The sequence below is a fragment of the Lutra lutra genome, chromosome 6 (assembly GCF_902655055.1).
Source record: "Lutra lutra chromosome 6, mLutLut1.2, whole genome shotgun sequence".
NCBI lineage: Eukaryota > Metazoa > Chordata > Mammalia > Carnivora > Mustelidae > Lutra > Lutra lutra.
Genome location: NC_062283.1, coordinates 139,547,154 through 139,568,732, shown reverse-complemented (window position 1 = coordinate 139,568,732; position 21,579 = coordinate 139,547,154). Strand labels below are relative to the sequence as shown.

General features: G+C 39.5%; 1 protein-coding gene across 1 annotated transcript in view; it reads left to right on the top strand.

Annotated features, from left to right (window-relative positions):
* Nucleotides 1–21,579, top strand: part of SYNE1 (spectrin repeat containing nuclear envelope protein 1) — a 472,480-nt gene that overhangs the window by 230,881 nt on the left and 220,020 nt on the right. The window contains 10 exon segments of the mRNA XM_047733936.1: nucleotides 2,389–2,698; nucleotides 5,797–5,961; nucleotides 10,435–10,791; nucleotides 14,744–14,778; nucleotides 14,780–14,878; nucleotides 15,101–15,276; nucleotides 15,715–15,797; nucleotides 15,800–15,901; nucleotides 19,875–20,018; nucleotides 20,349–20,504. Coding sequence (XP_047589892.1) covers nucleotides 2,389–2,698; nucleotides 5,797–5,961; nucleotides 10,435–10,791; nucleotides 14,744–14,778; nucleotides 14,780–14,878; nucleotides 15,101–15,276; nucleotides 15,715–15,797; nucleotides 15,800–15,901; nucleotides 19,875–20,018; nucleotides 20,349–20,504 — 1,627 coding nt within the window.

The window sequence follows — 21,579 nt, the reverse complement described above, 5'->3', positions numbered from 1 at the left end:
CAAGCGTCTTATTTTAGCTAGCTGTATGCCCGCTTGTCTTTGCCTAGATTGTGTTTTCCGTGATGGCAGACAGTTGTGTTTGCTTCCTTGTTGTGTGCCTGTGTGTGGGTGGGTGTGTAATATTTTCATCTCCCATAAATTTCTCATGGCATCTTGTACACAACATGGGCTCAATAAGATCCCTCCTTTCAGTTCATCAAAGCAAGTGTTTAAGAACTTTTCCCTTTTTAGGGGAACATACAAGAAATTAATTTGTTAGCCACTGTTGAGCTTAAGGATGAATCTTTTTCTCAGCTAGAAGTCCTGTCACCCACAATGGGGCTGTGGAAATGTGCACAGGGTTTTTGATTGTCGTAGTGATGGGTGCATCCCTGGCATTTTGAGACGGCGGCCAGGAGAGCTTATGTCTCACAGTGCGCGGGGGCGTTCTCACACAGCCAGCAATCAGCCGGCCCAGGGTTCCCTAGTGCCCTTGTGGAGAAGCCCTGCACCAGCCGCTCCTGAGCAGTTAGAGAAGAGACTGAGTGTTACACCAGGTGGCGTTGTTGCTGTTACATTTATGAGTGGGAGACTCCTACCTTCCTCTCTTTTCCAAGTATCCACAAATAATCTGGCCGGCTGGTTGGACAAATGACCGGCAGTCAGAATTATAACAAAGTACCTTCCAGAAGCCATATCCTGAAAGTTATATATAGTGTTTGGTTACTGAAGAAGTGTGTGCTTAATAAAAATAAAGAAACGGCATAATAAAGAAGTGGAGAAAAGATGAAAGTTCATCACAAAACTAAACAAAGCAACACTGCAATTACCCATTCCAAAGGAAGCAGTGAAACATGGTTGTAAATAAAATTTTGGAAGCTTTGTTTTGTTTTGTTTCCTTTAAATATGGAACATAAGTGGTGACTCCCAATGCCAGCAGGACTTTAAATCTCAGTAATAACTCATGGTGGTCTGCAAAGAAAGAAAACTCCGATGCAGTAGTTCTAGTGGCGTGGACCACTAGAGCACGAACGAACTCTCCCAGTGCTTGGCAATGGGCCAGCTCCAGAAAAGTGAGTAACAGTGAATGTTTTTCAGATGTTGGAATAAAAGAAGCAGATTCAAATCCTTGATTCTTCCTCTTCAGCAAGAAATTAAATTTGACAACCACATATTCAGCAATTGCAGTGCTGCAATTAATTGAGCTAAAATGACAAATCAAAACAAAGTAGTGTTTGCTCCCTAAGCGCTCCGAGGCTAGGGTAGGTAGTGTGCATCCGAAAACACTGACTCAGACTGCGTTAGTTACTAAGACACCCGGCACTGTGGGGTGGTGCAGGGCCTGGGGTTGCTTCTGGAGAGGTGAGATTGATTTGTACCTTCTGGAAAATTCTTTGAGGAAAGAATAACACTTTAAAGCACTTATGTTGAGGATCCTATTGATGCAAAAGGAACAGTTTGAGAAGATGCTGGAGGTGTATTTATCACAGATTTAACTCCTAGATCAAAGGATTCTATGCAGGGGATGCTCGGAATGGTCACCGAGTGTGAGTTTAGAATAGTTTGTAAAGATAAATAACGGAAGTTTTTTAAAAATGCCAGTCTGGAGAGCCTTTTACTTGACAATCTAGAGAGCTGTTTACTTGACTATTACTTGTATGATTATGTTCCTTATATTATAAATAAATGAAGCCTTTGTTCCTTCACATGTTCAACTCCGAAGCACTAAACATTGTGATATCCTTAATTGAAAATCAATCTAAGTATTATTTATTTAGAAAGATACCTTAGGGGCACCTGGGTGGCTCGGTCATTAAGCGGCTGCCTTCAGCTCAGGTCATGATCCTAGGGTCCTGGGATCGAGCCCTGTGTCGGGCTCCCTGCTCATTGGGGAGCCTGCTTCTCCCTCTCCCACTGCCCCCGCTTGTGTTCCCTCTCTCGCTGTCTCTCTTTGTCATAAATAAAATCTTTAAAAAAAAAAGAATACCTTAAATGCTGAATTCTAGTTAATAGTTATCAACTGATTTGAATAAGGTAAACTGGGTCCAAGAAAATTGAGAATTGATAGATATTAAATAAAATTTAATCGTTACCCCAGGGCTGATATTTTTAACAACAAAACACATAACTCTGTCTGTTTATTTAAGTCAATTGGCATTTGAAAGACAAACCTCTAGAAGCCTATTTGACCACAACATCTTACTTCAAATTCAACATAGATTTGTTTTCATTTGAAGAAACTGTTTTCGTGGGTTGGAGAAGTAGTGTTTCTCCCTGCACTTAAAAGCAGTGTTTTCATCACAGAAGAGCGTTCAGTCAGACAGCTGACGTGGATGCAGTGCCCTCCTCCTTGGTTTCAGTCGAGATGTCAAGATAACTTGTTTTTGTGACGTGTGACGTTAATTCTAGCACTTTGGAGGCTGTGATTGGCAAATGGAATGACTACCTAGAGTGGAAACACCAGCTGGAGCAGTGGCTGGAATCGGTGGATCAGAAAGTAGAGCAGCCCTTGCAGCTGCAGCCCGGCCTGAAGGAGAAGTTTTCCCTCCTGGACCACTTCCAGTCCATCGTGTCTGAGGCGGAGGAGCACGCCGGAGCCCTGCAGAGTCTTGCCTCAAAATCCAGGGAGCTCTACCAGAAGACAGAGGATGAGTCTTTCAAGGAAGCAGCTCAAGAGGACCTGAAAACACAGTTTAATGATATAATCACTGTTTCCAAGGTTAGTGTTGTATATGGAAGAAAAATCTTCAAGGTTCAGGTAAGGAATATATGAAAGATTCAGGGTATCTGGGTGGCTCAGGACGTAAGCGTCTGACTCTTGATTTTGGGCTCAGGTCTTGATCTCAGGATTGTGAGATGGAGCCCCATGTTGGGTTCTGCACTGGGCATGGAGACTACTTAAGATTCTCTCTCTCCCTCTGCCCTTCCTCTCTGTGTCTCTCTAATTTAAAAAATACAGGGACGCCTGGGTGGCTCAGTTGGTTGGACGACTGCCTTCAGCTCAGGTCATGATCCTGGAGTCCCGCATTGGGCTCCCAGCTCCATGGGGAGTCTGCTTCTCCCTTTGACCTTCTCCTTGCTCATGCTCTCTCTCACTGTCTCTCTCTCAAATAAATAAATAAAATCTTTAAAAAAAAATAAAAAAAAATACACACACACACACAAGCACACGCACACACACAAACACATACATACACATACACACATACATACACTACGGGTTAAATTATAGGGGACCCGGCTGCTCTTGAAGTATTTGTACATTTAGTGAGCGGTTACTACAAGAAGATCATACTTGCTTCTGGATGCCCAGAAATCCTTCTCTTTCTGCAGTCTTGGGATTATTTTTTACTCTTTGTTTTTTATCTTTCTCCCACTTAGGGTGTTGGTCAGTCCATTTCTTTTCTCTGTAAGATTGAGCCCCAAATGTCAGTATTTGTGGTTCTTTTTCTTTGTTGCCAATTGTATTTGTTGTATTAAGTGCAAGTCTGTTTACTTCCCAGATTTCAATCATGTACAGTGTACTTCATGCATTTCTCATTGTAGTATAAACTGCCCTTTCCTATTCTTATTCTCCAGGTATAGGCTCCTTTATGTAATATCAAAATTGGTCTTAATTCCCTCTCTGAGTTGTTACTTTCCCTCATGATTTTTCTTTTGTGTATTTGTGACTATGTCTTTTTCTTGGGTTTCCATTTGGGAACTCTCTTTGTATTAATAATATAATATAATTTTTAACATATGTATTAGTTTATCTTAATTTTTATTTTGATAATGGTTAAGCTCTATGACTCTGGAGTCAAAAAGACCTAAATTTGAATTCTGGCTTTGTCCCTCTTCTTTTTTTTGGGAGGGGGGTGTTCTCTAATGTAAAAGCAGCTTTATTTTAGGGATGCCTGGGTGGCTCAGTTGGTTAAGCGGCTGCCTTTGGCTCAGGTCATGGTCCCAGCGTCCTGGGATCGAGTCCCACATCGGGCTCCTTGCTCAGCAGGGAGCCTGCTTCTCCCTCTGCTTCTGCCTGCCACTCTGTCTGCCTGTGCTCGCTCTCTCTAATTTAAAACAAAAAACAAAACAAAACAAAAAAATAGCTTTATTTTAAAAGAAAAAAAGAACCAGTAGGTTGCTGTACAGATTTTGATTCATTACTTCTGGAGTCAGAGCCCAGAAGGCTGCATTAAAAAAAATTTTTTTTATTAACATATAATGTATTACTTGCCCCAGGGGTACAGGTTGTGAATCGTCAGGCTTACACACTTCACAGCACTAACCATAGCACATACCCTCCCCAATGTCCATAACTCAACAACCCTCTCCCTATAACCCCCACCCGCAACCCTCAGTTTGTTTTGTGAGATTAAGAGTCTCTTATGGTTTGTCTCCCTCCCAATCCCATCTTGTTTCATTTTTTCCTTCCTTACTCCCAAACCCCCGACTTTGCCTCTCAAATTCCTCATATCAGGGAGATCATATGATAATTATCTTTCTCTGATTCACTTATTTTCACTTATAACGAGTCTCTTATGGTTTGTCTCCCTCCCGATCCCATCTTGTTTCATTTTTTCCTTCCTTACTCCCCCAAACCCCCCACTTTGCCTCTCAAAGCGAATCAGGGAGATCATGTGATAATTATCTTTCTCTGATTCACTTATTTAGCTCAGCAAAATACCCTCTTGTTCCATCCATTGTTGTTGCAAATAGCAAGATTCCATTTCTTTTGATGCCTGCACAGTATTCCATTGTATATCTATACTACATCTTCTTTATCCATTCGTCTGTAGATGGACATCTAGGTTCTTTCCATAGTTTGGCTATTGTGGACATTGCTGCTATAAACATTCGGGTGCACGTGCCCCTTCAGATTACTCCATTTGTATCTTTATGGTAAATACCCAGTAGTGCAATTGCTGGGTCATAGGGTAGCTCTATTTTCAACTTTTTGAGGAACCTCCATGCTGTTTTCCAGAGTGGTTGCACCAGCTTGCATTCCCACCAACAGTGTAGGAGGGTTCCCCTTTCTCCGCATCCTCGCCAGCATCTGTCGCTTCCTGACTTGTTAATTTTAGCCATTCTGACTGGTGTGAGGTGATATTTCATTGTGGTTTTGATTTGTATTTCCCTGATGCTGAGTGATGTGGAGCACTTTTTCATGTGTCTGTTGGCCATCTGGATGTCTTCTTTGCAGAAATGTCTGTTCATGTCCTCTGCCCATTTCTTGATTGGATTTTTGTTCTTTGGGTGTTGAGTTGTTAAGATCTTTATATATTTTGAATACTAGCCCTTTATCTGATATGTCATTTGCAAATATCTTCTCCCATTCTGTCGGTTGTCTTTTATTATGTCTGGCTTTGGACATGTTACTTGATCTCTATAACCACTGTAAATGCCCTTTCCTACATATAGTGGTGATCCTAGCATCTACATCACAAGGATGTTGTGAGGAGTAAGTGAGCAAATGCATTTAATGTGCTGAGCAGACTACTGTACATAGTAATTACATTATACTAAATAGTAATAACATGCTGTATTATTGCCTGAATAATAAAACTAGTTATTACAATAATTTTTATTAAGTCAGTTATCAATGAGGGATGTTAGTAAGCATTCATTCAGCATAAATTTTTGTTCTAACCCAGACTAAAGTAAATTTAAAGGAAAATGGTTGCTTCCTCAAAGCCTTTTAGTCTAAGCTTTTCATGTTAAGAATGCAAACGGTTCAATAATAGGAACGACATCTTCTGAAATCATTAATAGATGCTGTTTGTCTGATTTCATATTCTCACTAATGCCTGCTAAAATAGCCTCTTCTGTGTCTACTAGGAGAAGATGAGGAAAGTGGAGGAGATTGTGAAAGATCACCTCATGTATTTAGACGCAGTCCAGGAATTCACGGATTGGCTCCACTCGGCAAAGGAAGAACTTCACCGGTGGTCGGATATGTCTGGAGACTCATCAGCCACCCAGAAGAAATTATCTAAAATCAAGGTCAGAAGATGCACAGATATTATAACTTCATTGTTTCATTCGTTCTTAAGTATGACATTCCTGTGGTGAAGATTCCGTGGAGAGGATTGTTATTTAAAATGTTTCCCATTTTCTATTTGTTGATCTTTGTTACCTTGTACCTCATAAATTATAAACATAAGCAAGGGGAAAAAAAGGAATTCAAACACTTTACACTTGTGAGCAAAATGGAACATCGTCTGTGTATCCTTCAACATGCAAATGTGCTTATGGCCATAGTCAGGGAGACTCTGAAATATATGCCAGCTTGGTGGGCTGATGGAGCCAGACACTGTTTCCCAGCACCGTGATAGGAAAGTTTATAACATAACTTTGTTAAAGGCATTTGAGCAGTAACTTGGAAATGTTACTGTTTCCTAGCCAACAGTACAAGAACCTAAGGGGAGGCAGTGCTTTAAAAGACATTTAAAAAGGGGTGCCTGGGTGGCTCAGTGGGTTAAGCCTCTGCCTTCAGCTCAGGTCATGATCCCAGGGTCCTGGGATCGAGCCCCACAACAGGCTCTCTGCTCTGCAGGGAGCCTGCTTCCTCTTCCCTCTCTCTCTCTCTCTGTCTCTCTGCCTACTTGTGATCTCTGTCTGTCAAATAAATAAATAAAATCTTTAAAAAAAAAGACATTAAAATTATCACCTAGTTTACTCCTCACAAGGATATCTTAGAAAATAGAAATTCACATATCTGAGGGAGCTGCAACAAATATGTTTCTAGTTATTTGAATAATAAATTGCAATAATCCCCCCATGAAAATAATAGGCTTTAATTTAAAAAGTAAGCAATAATGAAATCCTAAATGATTTAGTAGTAGATGAAGAAATGTTGGGAATAAATAGTGTAATTGTGGTCAGGACTTTAAGATTCACACTATGTTCTGATCCCTGGACATCAGAATATAAAAGTCTTAAAAATACTAGTTGATGATAATAGTAATAACTATGTTTTGAGAATTTATTTTATTATTATTATTATTACATTATTCTAAGTGCTTATTATTATTAGATTTTTCTAAGTGCTTAGAAATCTTATAGTGACCATGTGGGTTTTAAAGGAGGTAATCACATAAACGACCCGTTGAAATTCTTATTTTTCTGTGTGATTCTTTAAAATATTTCTTTGGTACATTTTTCTCTCACTCATATTTTATTCATCCATCCATTTATCATTATTTCAGCCAGCGTTGTGCATTCCCTCAAGGAACCTGCAGTAGAGTTGAGAACAATGATGTAAAAACTGATGTTTATAAAATAATACATTACATGTAATGACAGCCCACTATACTTTTAGAGCTTAGGATCTAGAATCAGACCCTGATTGCTGTATTCTCCCTCTACTGCTTTTCTTTTTCTTTTTATTATTCTTACTCTTTATTATGTTATGTTAGTCACATACAGTATGTCATCAGTTTTTAATGTTGTGTTCGAAGATTCATTATTTACATATAACACCGAGTGCTCCATGCAATCCGTGCCCTCCTTAATACCCATCACTGGGCCAACCCGGTGGCCCAACTCGTTTTTGTCCACCATCCTCCTTTCTAAAACCCTCAGTTTGTTTCTTGTTTCCACAGCTTCTACGGCTTTTCTAGCTGTGTGGGGTAAGTCACTTGAGGTCCTGAAGCTTCAGCCACTTAATTGGTAAATTAATAGTCCCTGCCTCACTGAGAGGTTTCGAGAACTAAATTAGATCATACACATAAAACTTTTAGCATTATGCTTGACCCATGGGACACACTCAATAAGAAAATAAGAAAATTCAGTAGATTTGGTAAATGAGTGATTTTAATTGGCTATGGAATGACAGTGTAGGAAAAGTCCAGAGTGATTGTCTAGCCTTTATACTCTTTTTCTTGAAATACTTTATAAAATACTTCCACAAATATGGGAAGCATAGGAGAAGGAGCTGGCAAGAAGAAATTGAAATTAGGGAAGGAAAACGTGAAGTCCACGTCAGGCTCTACTGGAGGCTGGTGCATGGGTGAGGATGAACCTTGGAGGAAGTAAATGAGTACCTCCTCTGTCTTTCAGTGTCATCCCTCCTCACCCCCAAGAGTAAACACCAAGGACAGGCAACTTTGAAGCCAAATATATGTGTGTATAAGGGTGTGTATGTGCATTTGATATTTTTAAATAGCTAAGTCCAAAACAAGGAAATACGTATACAAATCATTTCAAAACACTTTAAAGTGATGACATTCTTGGGGTGTGTGGCTGGCTCAGTCAGTTAAGTGACTGACTCTTGGTTTCGGCTCAATTCATGATCTCATGGGTCATGAGATTGAGCCCCACATCGGGCTCTGTGCTCAGTGTGGACTCTGCTGGAGACTCTCTCTCTCTTTCTCCCTTTACCCCTCTAACCCCCACCCTGTGTGCATGCACATGCTCTCTCTCTCAAATAAATAAATAAATTCTTTTCTTAAAAAAATGATGGCATTTTTTACAGGTTTTATTTATTTGACACAGAGACACAGAGTACAAGTAGGCAGAGTAGCAGGCAGAAGGAGAGGGAGAAGCAGGCTCCCCACGGAACAGGAAGCCCCACGTGGGGCTTGATCCCAGGACCCTGACATCATGACCTGAGCCGAAAGCAGCTGCTTAACCCACTGAGCCACCCAGGTGCCCCATGATGGCATTCTTATTCAAAATCTGGATGACTGGAATTAGTGGTTGCAAATATTGTAATGTCCCATTTTCATGTGAATGAAAACTGAGATAATGCATTAGAGGGTATTTTGGGAAAATGTTTTTTCACTATTGATACCCTCTTAACTCCAAATTTGAAATCAGTCATAAAGGCAAATTATAAGTGTTTAAATCCAATAATTAGACATAGCTCTTTTAAAAAATCTATCTGTATATTTTTTCTACCAAATAACTACTTACTATATACACTGATAAACAAGGCAGGTTTTTAGAATCTTGATGCTGAGGAAACGATGGGTGTGTGTATATTAAATGCTAATTGTGTGTAAGATTCATGTGATTGCCTCTTGGACTACAATATAACAATACTTTTAAATGATCTTTACTAAAATGGGGCTCTTACATATAATTATAAGAAGGTATATTTATTTCAAGCAAATCTAATGAGATATGAACAGTATTTGTAGATTAGTTAAGACACATTATGTTTGATGTAATATGCTTCATACTTAATGTTACTATTTTTTGTACACTCGTTAATTTGTAATTTTCTTTTTATTTATTTATTTATTTATTTATTTTTATTTTTTTTATTTTTTTATTTTTTTATTTTTTTTTTATTTTTTTATTTTTTTTATAATTTGTAATTTTCATCTTGAAATTTTTTTCCCTAATAACCATCTTTTCCTTCTATGTAATTGAGGACAGAAGTCATAATTTTGTATTAATACTAATAAAACCCTAACTTGAGTGATAGATATGTAAATCTATAAACACCAGTGAGAGAAATTTCAGTGGAAGAGTCTGTTCTCAGAAAGAAATGCCACTATTTTACATAATTTGTAATGCATATTTGAATTTTATCTTGTCCTTTAGAGCCCTGGTGTGCTTTGAGTCCAAAAGCTATATCTAAATTGTTAAATTTCTGGCAAGTTTCTTAAAAGTAAAAATAATAGCAATAAATAAACGTAGTCTGAAAGTTACTTGGAACTTTCGACTAAGGAGGTCTGTGATTTATTCATATTGATTTCTTTTTTTTTTTTAATTTAAAGATTTTATTTATTTATTTGTCAGAGAGAGAGAGGGAGAGAGAGCGAGCACAGGCAGACAGAGTGGCAGACAGAGGGAGAGCAGGTTCCCTGCTGAGCAAGGAGCCCGATGTGGGACTCGATCCCAGGACGCTGGGATCATGACCTGAGCCGAAGGCAGCTGCTTAACCAACTGAGCCACCCAGGCGTCCCTATTCATATTGATTTCTATAAAAATGTTTATTTAAGGTTCTGAAGTGTTTGTAGTTGAGGAGGGCTCATTCTTCGGTTGCGGTGGCTCGGCCTGATTCCTCAGAGCATGGAACCGACTTAGGCCACCATCTTCTGGAAGAAAATGAAATGGAGCCCAGACCCAGAGCACAATTCTGCAGCAGTCCTTGGTCACTGTCTGTCAACTTAGGGAGAAACATGGATTTGCATAATTGTAGGAGAAACACACCACAGGCGGATGCTTCTGTCACTATCCAAACAATTCCACATATTCAAACCATGCCCGACTCCAGGGTCCCCGTCTAGTCTGTTCCAGGAGGTTGTGGGACTCCGCAGCTCATTTTGCCACAAACCTCAGCACCGAGGAGGATCACGCTCTGCCCCTCCAACTCAGGGGTGGGCGGATGAGTTGATTCCGGTCCTTGGAGCACACTCGCTAAAACTTCCTCGCAGGACAGGGTCCCCCTCTGCACACATTTGTAAACTCGCCGCCCTCGTGACTCACAGCCTCCTTGGTTGTCATGACGATATTCCATTACAGGAGCTGATGGATTCCAGAGAGATCGGTGCAGGCCGCCTAAGCAGAGTGGAGTCGCTGGCTCCGGCAGTGAAACAGAACACAAGTGCCAGTGGGTGTGAGCTCGTGGACACGGAGATGCAGGCCCTGCGCGCCGACTGGAAGCAGTGGGAAGACAGCGTGCTCGGGACGCAGACCAGCCTGGAGAACCTGGTGAGCCAAATGGCCCTTTCGGAGCAGGAGTTCTCGGGCCAGGTGGCTCACCTGGAGCAGGCGCTGGGGCAGTTCAGTGCCCTTCTGACAACGTGGGCCCAGCAGTTAGCCCTCCTGGAAGGCAAGAACACGGATCAGGAGATAGTGGAATGCTGGCAGAAAGGACAAGTAAGTTGGCTTCCCGTTGTCTGTTGGTGGTTGTGCGAGCAATTTTGTTTGGTTCTCGCTGTTGCTAAAAAATAAATGAAGACACAAAATCCTGGCTAACTAAAACCATGCACCACTCAGACCTAGAAAGAAGTAAGTGTGTACCTACCTAAATTTTTGAATCGGATTTGTTTCCTCCTCCTAAGTCAAACTACTGTAATACAAGCTGTGGAATGAAGGAGTTTTGATTTACTGCAGGAGACACGGAGTGTTTGTGCAGACATTTTACTTTCATTCTTATGCTACAAGAGTCTGGGAGACTGTGTTCAGCCATTCAGCCCAATCACTCGCCTGTGGGCAGAGGCATAAGTAGACGGAGAGTCATAGCTGGTTGTCTGCCAGTGAATTATTTCCAACAATTAAATGCTTGAAGTTATAGCTTAAAAGAAGCATTTGGTAATCTCCTAAAGCACAACCGTTAGTTTTCACCCTGATTAGCTCTCCTAGGGCTGGTTTTGACAGCCGTGCTCGAATTAACCCGTCAACAGAACTCCTGTATCATGCTCACGGGTTTTCGTCCAGACTTTTTTTTTTTTTTTAAACTAATGGCAGCTCTTTCAGAATATGACTGTAACAAAGCATAGAGGGGATCATGAAGAAAGAGCAGGAGCTTGAAATCCTTCCTCTTGCTGTTAAATGGAATCTTCAAAACACTGTTATTTGCAGCTTTATAACAGTTGGAACCGTGGATGTCCTTAAAAGGAAGTTTCAGTGAAGTAAACTTCTCTGTTTCTATTTATGTTATAATCATTTCAAAATAGTTTCAGCCAGTGAGAAAGTCATGTAGTATTTCCAGCATTGTCTTGTTCTAAATCAAGGATTTCAAACAAATACGGCACACCATGAAATGAAACTTTATTATTATCTCTTTGAGCTACCTTATTTATAATGCTTCTAGCTTTTTTTTTTTTTTCCTGGTGCCTGTCCCATCTTATAGATTTAAGCACCAGAATAAAGTATAGAAAGCAATTCTGTAAAAGGGAGACAAGGAAGTTGGTCATTGTTCCATGCGGTCAGTATTATTCACTCTGATAGAAAAAAAGAAATCAGTTATAATTTTTAAATTCTATTTTGTTTCTCTTCCTTTCCCTACCATTAATGTGAGGGACATTTTTAAAAAGAAAGATTTGGTGGTATTTAAGTTATATTACTATTTTGTGCTATCATGGTTTTTTGGATAGATACTATTAGTAAAACTAGTTAGTGAGACCTATAAAACATCCACATGATAATGCAAAAGTCAATGTGGGTTTTTAGTTTTACTGACAGTTCAAAGACGACAGCGCTCTGCTCAGATCTACTTCCAGGTCTGGCTCCAGAGCTCATTCTTTTGATGACAGTAGTGCATTACCTCTCAATGCTCAGCTTTTCTCTTATTTTTGTTAATACTATAAGAAAGAAATGATAATTATGTGATGGGGTTGAGGTGTTAGCTAATGCTGGGGGGGAGGTAATCATCTTGGAATATATAAATGTATCAAATTAGCACACTGTATACCTTAAACTTATTACAATATTATATGTCAATTATATCTCAATCAAAGCTGGTAAAAAAAAATTAATGTTTAAATGGAGATAATTTACAATGGAAGTTCCACTGTAACTTCCATTACAGTGAACACATAGAGAAAGTTTTACAAAAGAATGAATTTGTTAGGATCCTTATAGCATCGGGCTTGACATTGTTGACAATTGTTGACATTGTTGACAATCATAGTAATAGTCACAAACCTTCACGAGTGTTTACTTTCTCTTTTGCAATTAAGTGATGATACCCAAGAAATATTTCAAAATGTTAAAATGGATCATCTATAAACTATATAAAGTCATGATACAAAAAATCATGTTTGCAAAAGTCATCTCTTAATATCTATTGGGTTATTAGTGTTTGAAATTTAGCCAGTTTCTTAACCTTTATAACTTCTAAGGGGAAAAATGAGTTCTAGGACTTAACTGAAACAGAAATATATAACCTGATGTTATATATAATGAGACTACTAAAATGCTTTAATTTGTGATAAAGTTATGGAAGTTTATTTAGTGTAAAATTTTGGTCCAAAGCTTTTTTCTTTTGGTATCATCTACCTTATAAATGACTAACTTGATTCTCTGATTTTTTTATTTGTTCGCTTGCTTGCTTTTTTTACTTTTTTGGTATGTGGTTAAGTTTCTACAGTTCTAAGTTCTTTCTTAAATAAAAGATACAATGTAGTATAAAATAATAGCTACTAGTTTAGTGTTTGGAGTTTCAGAAAGAAATTTTATAGTTATTATGAATTTTATGAATAAAAATATCTTAGATTCCCCTAGCCCAGACACTAGGATAAGTAATTTTAAAACCAAGAGAGCACCACCCCTCTCTCAGAATCTCAGTCTAGGTGGAAAGGCACAGTGAGTTCACAGTCCATGGGGATGTTCGATTGTGATGAGCTGACGAGGTGTGTGTGTCCTCAAGCAAGGAGCCCTCATGAAGAAGTGGGAAAGAAGGCAGAGTCCTTAGAGAAGTTGCTGGTTGAGCTGAGTCTCGAAGTCTGTTACAAACGGACCAGGTAGGTAAGGTGGAGGGACAGTCCCAGGATCCAAAATTAGCAAGGAACAAGAAAACACAGAAGAGAAAACTGGAGAATAGGTTTCAAATTGAGAGGACATCGTGCCATTCCAGAAAGAAATGACAGATGTCCAAATGGGAGACTGAGTCGAGTGCAGAGGGAAAGTCGCTGAAAGAGAGCTAACACAGAACAGACTGAACCTTGTTGTCTCTTGTTTCTTGGCAAGGCCAACATGGAGCTTGGTTTTCTGATGTAGATTAGTGGGAGGACGGTGGAGCCATTTACTGGGATGAGGAATGCAACACAGACTTGGCTTGTTGAGAGGTGTGGTTTTCCTACAAATCTAGGCCATGTCTAGATAAAAATCTGAGAACATGAATAGTAACATCAACACCCATCTGAGTATTCACTCATCTTCTTGGCTCACCTCAATTAATTTTTTTTTCCCTGTGGCGATACCATTATTTATACAGTTCCACTTAAACATTTGGGCGCTGTTGACCTGCTATTTTCACTAGGCAGGCATTTATCTGTGTGCCGGGAATTGTGTGAGCACTTGACATTTGTGATCTCATTTTCTCCTTGTGACAGTCCCATAAGAGCACCATGTCCAACTCAGGGGATCACGGCCTTGGTTTTAGAGATGTACTTGTCAAGTCTCAAGACTTTATGTTGGGTTAGATAGTGTCGGTATTGTGATTATTCATGTGTCTCTCTCATCTGTTAAACTGTGAGCTCTTCAGCGTTCTTATCTTCATTCATTTTGGGGAGTCCTGAAATTCAGAAAATTCAGAAATTCAGAAAAATGCTTGGCTCATGGCAGACATTTAGCAAATATTTGATGCCTGTGTGAATAAAACTATGAAATGGATGGATTACTAGTTAAATCAGACCTGTGAGCTAGAAGCCATTTTTAGTGCGTAATACTGTAATATAATGTAATACTACATAATAATCAATGGCTATATATATTTTTTAATCCAAAATGAGTATCGCTTTGCTTGGAAATGATTTCTCTCTGCCTTTAAACAATATCCCTATTTTCCAATGGCCTAGTCAAACTGGTATGAAGCAATTTAAGTTATTTTCCCTCTCCTTTTTCTTGTCCCACTTTGACTTATTTGACCACATGAGCATTTGATTACTTGGTGACATTGATGCCAGAGGTGCCTGTCCGTGCCTAGAAAAAAGATACAAATAAGCCAGGAGGTCCCCTGAAAATAGGATGCATTTATTTACTGAATCTATTATGTTGGTTCTTCCCTCACTAATAATTTATAATATGATTTATGCACGTGTAGTGTGAGGCTATGGGAACTACCCAATTTAGGTGTTTGTTCCCCTGTCTTGTTATTTCCTAATAGGAGATACTGGATGCCCTACAAAAGTCAGAGCCTAAACAGAGATCTTAAATCTCAGCTGAATGAACTTTGTCGATTTTCCAGAGATCTGAGTACATACAGTGGAAGAGTTTCTGGCTTGATTAAAGAATATAACTGGTGAGCATGAACCTTATTGATCTGCAAAAGATTTTTATACAAATAGGCAGCCAGAAGTGTGTTTATTTTAAGATAAATTTAATTTAAGATAAATTAATCATTAACTACGTTGCTAAATGTGACTGCATACTCTAAGAACTGTTGATTCTATCAAACTTTATTTTAATATATATTTATCATTTTTTTTTCCCATCCCTTAAACATTTCAAATCCTGGTGTTAGTCTTTGTTTGCAAGCATCCAAGGGCTGTCAGAATAGAGAACAGATTTTACAGCAGCGATTTCGAAGAGCCTTCAAGGATTTCCAGCAGTGGTTGGTGAATGCAAAAATCACTACCGCCAAATGTTTTGATATACCTCAAAGTATTAGTGAAGTGTCAGCAAGTCTTCAGAAATACAGGTGAGAGTACCAACAATTAATTCTAATAACAGAGCTTAGTGCATTAAAAAGGTTCCTCTAGATCTTTCTATAAGCATATTAATTCGTGCTTAAGAACTCAAATTTCAAATAAATCCCTGCTTGACACATTAATTTTTGCATGTGAAGAGAAAGTAGTCCATTTGCCGAAAAGCATGCTATTTTTATATATTAATAGGGATGTAGGAACTAATAAAAGTTCCTAAACTAAACTAAAAATAAAATCTCCCTAAGCAGATTTTTCTCATTTAATTTTCACAATAACCATATCAGGTCCATAAGATTATTATCCCCAATATCTTAGTCATTTAATATACGCAATACAATGGTTTTCTTTCTTCTCTTTGTATCAAGAAATAAGTAGACAATCGGAAAGCATAGAACATTTTATTATGTCTAATCTTAACCTTTTTCTTTATAGGAATTTTTGTCAGAAAGTGAAAATGGACAACACAAGCTAAACACGATGCTGTCGAAAGGAGAACTTTTGAGTACTGTGTTGCCCCAAAGAGAAAGCTGAGGGCCATCCAGTCCAAAATTGCATCTGCAAAAGAAGATTGGAAAAATTTTCATTCAAATCTCCACCAGAAGGAATCTGCCTTAGAGGTATAATATAGCCAGGCACCTGGATAAGTTCTCTGTGGTTTGTTGTTGTAGTCATTGTTGTCAGTTAAAACCACACTTCATGTCCAAATATGGTTGCCAATGATTTTGGTCATCTCCTCTATGAATATTTATGGTAACCGGACAACTGTAAGAACCAGCTCGATTTTGAAGTAGGAACCTCACTGAGGAATTTGAGAGCCTCTTGCATGGTAGGGGCTGGCATCCTAGGCTTGCAGTATCCCACCAGAAATAATTGGTTTTTGCTCTTAAACGATAATCACTTAGTCATTCAATTTGAATCCCTCAAGTCTGGAAGTCGTTCTAGGAGAATGAACAGAAATATCCATGTGAGACTACAAAATGCTATGGATGATAAAATATATGGCAGCTAATGTTGATATCAAACAGTAGGCTCTTAGAAGTTAAGTATGCAAAGAGCCAATGATTATGCAAATTTCTTTTATCCGGAGACAACATAAGTTGAACTTATTATAATCATAATTACCGCCATGATGGAACTGTTTGTTTTTTCTTGTGAGATCACCTGTTTTGTGTATCAGCTCTTCTCTTAGAGGAAAATTTAGAGGCATGGAGAGTAATTGTTTCCCTTTCACCCAACACTTCCTGGCAGAATAGATCCTTTATTTGATAATGATCATAATTAATCCAGAATGGGAAAGAATAATAATAGAGAATTAATATCTGGAGAGAGAAAATGTATGTTCCCTCAATACTTCCCTAGCCCAAGACTGTTGTAATTCTTGTCTGTCATGGCCGCTGTTCTCTCATGGAGGGCATCGTCCATTTACTAGAGAGTGATAACCATTGTGCATTGCCTAGAAATTTACTCATAATCTTAAAGAAATCTAAGTTACTGTAATGTGGCCTGAGCGCTGAAGCATTTATTGTTGAAGGTAGTACATCTAGCATCAATTGCATGATTACCTGGTCCAAGAGATGTCCAGGAGTAAACGGGCAGGTGAGGATTCACCTGCCTTTCTGCCTCCCTTCCCTTCCTTCCCTTTTTTCTCTCTCCTTCCTTCCCTCCCCCTTTCCCTCCCTTCCTTCCTTCCTTCCTTCATTTCTATTAGGAATAAAATAGAAAACAATACGTGCCAGCCACTATGTTAGGAATACAAAACGGTTAGTCTCTTCCCTTTCCTCAGGGAGTTTACTTTCTAGAGAGTATAGTATATAAAGAGATGATTGCAATGTAATATAGATACATTGAGGTTATGGGAGTCATTCAGAGAATGATGCAAGTAACTCCACTTAGAGAAATTGAGGGACGGTATAAGAAAGATGGCATTTTAATTAATCCTTGAAGGCCTAACATTCTTTGAATTTGCCAGGGCTGACCTGTGTTTCAGGCAGAAGCATCTGGATGTACAAGGCCAGGTGTTGTGAGTGTCAACAATGGAGGACTTTGAGAAATTTGACATCCACGTGGAGTTTTGTGGGAGGAATAAAAAAAATAAGATTGGAAAAGAGGATTAGGGAAAAATAGGAAATGTCTTGTGTACTAAGCAATTTGATCTTGACTTTTATCAGGGTTTTTTATCTGAACCCCTGAACAACGTTTATGTTCTCAATTTCCCCACGGATGTCACATAACCCGTACTGTAATACATGCATAGGAATGAGGTTAATTCATTACATAGAATGGATGCTTTAGAACACTAGGGCTTAATTCTCTCTCAAAGCCCTACTTGAAAAAGGCTGAGTGAGGAACCTGCTGGTCTTCAAGCTGGAGATAAACTTGCTGGAGTGTCAACTGTGAACATAGTGTGGATGAGAATGGGGAAGCTGTGAGACTAGAGAAAGCCTCTCATGATGGTTGAGATGAGAGAGTTGAGGGCCTGAATTAAGGAAATGATAATGGATAGAGAATTTATCCCTAAGGTAAGACACAACAGGATTTGGTAGTTAATTCATTGAGGGGCATGAGGGAGAAGGAAAAGCTAAGTTTGAATCTAGTTTCTAGTTTGGAAGATGGCATGAATGGTGATGCTGTTATCCGAGATGTGAATATGGTAGAAAAGGTAGTTTTGGAGGGGATAACAAAAATTAATTCCATATAATAGATGTTCAGTTAAATGGGCCTGAAAGATATTAAGTAGGTAATGCCAGGAAAGTAGCAGCGACCAGGAGTACCGGTCCAACAGAGAGGGTAACCGTCCAGCAGCAGGGCCAGTGAACATTAAGCGGAGCAGCACCAGCGTAAGCACTGAACGTGCATCAGTGCCTGTAACCCTCATAACCCTTCTCCGAGGTATGAACTCCCTTATTTCTCTGTCGAGGACGAGGAAACTAAGGCAAAAGGTGATTACATAATCTGTCAAGTTCTCAGTGCTAGTCAGTGATGGAGACGGGTTCGAACCCAGGCTCTCTGACTTAAAGTGCTGCATAAATACAGTTCTGTAAATGTGGGGTTTTATAAGAGTTAGAGGTGGTCATTGAAACCTTGGGAGAAATAATTGGAAACACATGCAGAATGAACATTTAATAGGAAGTCTCTACAGCCCTATAGATTGGAAGCGCAGGAGAAATGTTAGGCATCGTTTGACTTAGTATTAGGCTCTTCTTCCTGCTCCCGGCGCCCACTGCTCACACCCGTTGACTTCAGTCCTTACCTAAGGAAGCCAACTATCTAATGATCCAACTATCTTGGATCTCTAATGCTCTGCTCCTTACTCTATTTCTTTGTAGAACTGAATTCCTTAAAATGGTCTCCAGTGTGTCCTTGAGGGCCCCATGAGAATCTACTAGCAGAATGATGGAAACACCTTGAATTTATGAATTTATTTGATTATTCAACAAATATTTATTAAGCATCTTCCATCTGCCAAGGACTAATCTAAGGTCTGGAGATAATAGCAGATAATACAACAGAGGAGAACCCCTGCCCTCATGAAGGTTAAATTTTATTAGAATGCTCTAGGAATTATCCTGGTGTCTTATATTTATGAAACACTCTAAGTTTTCCAAAGCATTCCTACAGCTACCCATGTCCCTAAGAGGGGACCATGGCAGGTGTGACTCTCCCACATTATAGATAGTCTGGATCAGATACCGATGGAACCGTGAGCCGTTCTCCCACAGGCTCCTGTAGCCCTTGTCACTTAGCTTTTCAGCTAACCTTTGTGGATTATTTCTTTGATAATCCATAAAGCTCTGATTTAAATTTAAGTTTAAATTTAAGTTTAAAAGCCTTTAGTCTGTTCACATGGTAAAATAAATTTCAAATTCGCTTCAGTTTAGCATTTTTATAAGTAATAGTGGATATGGACACCTTTGCCAAAGTTAAATGGCTCTGTATAAAACCTTATCAAATACATTTTACAGCTATTAATGTCTACAAAGTATCTGTGAAAGTAATCACAGATTCTTACGTAACAAACAAGAACACTATTTGGGTTTTTTTTGGGGGGTATCATTATAAATTAAAATAAAGAAATTAATGATTAAATCCTAATAAGCATATAAAAACCATATGCTAGTTCTTGTCCCATAAATTAATCAAAATTGACAAAATGTTAATATTTATTTACATTTCTACAAGGTACCAGTGGTATGCCATGGGCCCTCCCCTCATGGAGCTTGGAAGCTAGTGTGGAGACAGGGCCTGCCTGCATGAGACGAAAACTCACAAGCCTGCCCAGTCTGTGAAAAAGCACATACTGACTGATATAAACTACAAATGTGACAGAAGTTGAGGAGTGGGTGTGAACTCTGGTGTGGGCTGGGTAACGAGGCCAAAACTCCTTGTTGAAAAACTTGTGCCTAAAAGGATGTTCAAAAATTACACGGGTGCTAGGGTGAAAATTAGAACGTCCTACACATCGGGAACAAGGAAAGAGGGGAAAGGGCAAAGGGGCCGGACTGTGTGTGCTGGGCTTTCGTTGCCAAGTGAAGCTCTTTGCACTTGCTATTAATTTTTTTTTTAATCCCTAACGTAATCTAAACTTCGTAGAATCTAAAGATCCAAATGAAGGACTTTGAAGTAAGTGCTGAGCCTGTGCAGGACTGGCTGAGCAAAACTGAGAAGCTGGTGCAGGAAAGCAGCAATCGCCTGTATGATCTTCCGGCAAAGAGGAGGGAACAGCAGAAGCTCCAGGTAATGACACCCTCCGCCTTCTGGCCACGTCTTCACCCCCATCCTCTGTTCCCCTTGCATTCAGGAGGGCCCCTGGAGTCACGTTCTGCTGTCTGGAGACGGAGTGTACCCCTTCCCGATTTCTGAACAGATTTTAATGTTTTCTGGCTTTCCTTTGAGGTGTGATCTGTTTCCGTCCTGTAGTCTAAACCGCATGTAGCCTGGAAATAACAAAGCCTTCGGGGCACACCCGTCGCTCACCGTGTTTATTTCCGTGTTGTTTGGACCAAAGCTTCGTCCGCGATGTGCTTTTCCCCAGCCTCTTAATAGTAACTTGCTTGTGCTTTTCAGTCTGTCCTTGAGGAAATAAACTGCTACGAGCCTCAGCTCAACAGGCTAAGAGAGAAGGCTCAGCAGCTGTGGGAAGGACAAGCTGCCAGCAAGAGCTTTATGCACAGAGTGTCGCAGCTGTCTGCTCAGTATCTAGCTCTAAGCAATTTAACAAAGGTAACGCCCGCCATGTGCTGCGTGTGTGTGTGTGTGTGCGTGCGTGCGTGCGTGCATGTGTGTGTGGGCATGTGCGTGTGTGTGTGTGTGTAGCAACGAGGCCACAGATCTGGAGTCTTGGTAGGGTTGTGCAAAGGTGTGCGCAGGGTCAGGAATAAGGCGTATTAAGCATCCTTCCCAACCTTCCATTCTAGTCGTGCTTTTGTGCTGCATCACGGTAGTGTGGTTGTCTGAAAAGAAGCAGGGGTGGTTTCAAAGACTGAAGAGACTTCCAATCTCTATTAATGGAAATATCTTCTTCAATTCTGAGTGGGGTGTTCCCCAAGGCTTTTAGCTTGAAGACTCAAAGTGCAAACATAAGGCAAAATTCAGAGTTTGGGATCTAAACAATCTCAGATTAAATGATTTTAGAAAAACGTGAATTCAAAGCAGTTTAAAATTATTGGATTGAATATAATGAGTTTGGGATCATTTTTTAAATCATAGCTGTCAAGGATGTGTTGATTGAGAGTTTCATTTTGGATTCCAGAGTAGAGCTCAAAATCACCAATGATTCATATCACTGATGAAGTATCTTTTCTAGCAGCTTAGGAAAAAGTAAATGGGGCACCCTGGTGAGCTAACTTAGCACATTCAGCAGGCAGAAGGCAGGCTCATCTCGAACTTCTTGGGGCAGGTCTACCTTGAGCTTTATGTGGCTTCTAACATTTGTTCCCTAGATTTCTCTTCAGCATTTCAGATCATAGAAAGTAGGGAACCTGCCGTAACACAGCTTCACCTGTTTTGCTGTGGACTTGCTTCTTGTCTGCTGATTTGGGTCCTCAAATAGTCTATGTTTATAAATAGTCTATGCTCACACCCATTTTTTTCCTGTGAATAAATTACTTCTTATTTGTCTTCAGAAAAAATGGCATATATCTGAAATTAGAAAGAATTAAGGACATCTTCCTATTCCTTTGTATTTATCTAGATGTCAAAATCAGTAGATATATGAATACTTTAAGAGCTGGAAACATAGTCATAAAATCCTCACTAGAGTCAGATATAACCTTTAACTACTAAGTAAAATCATATC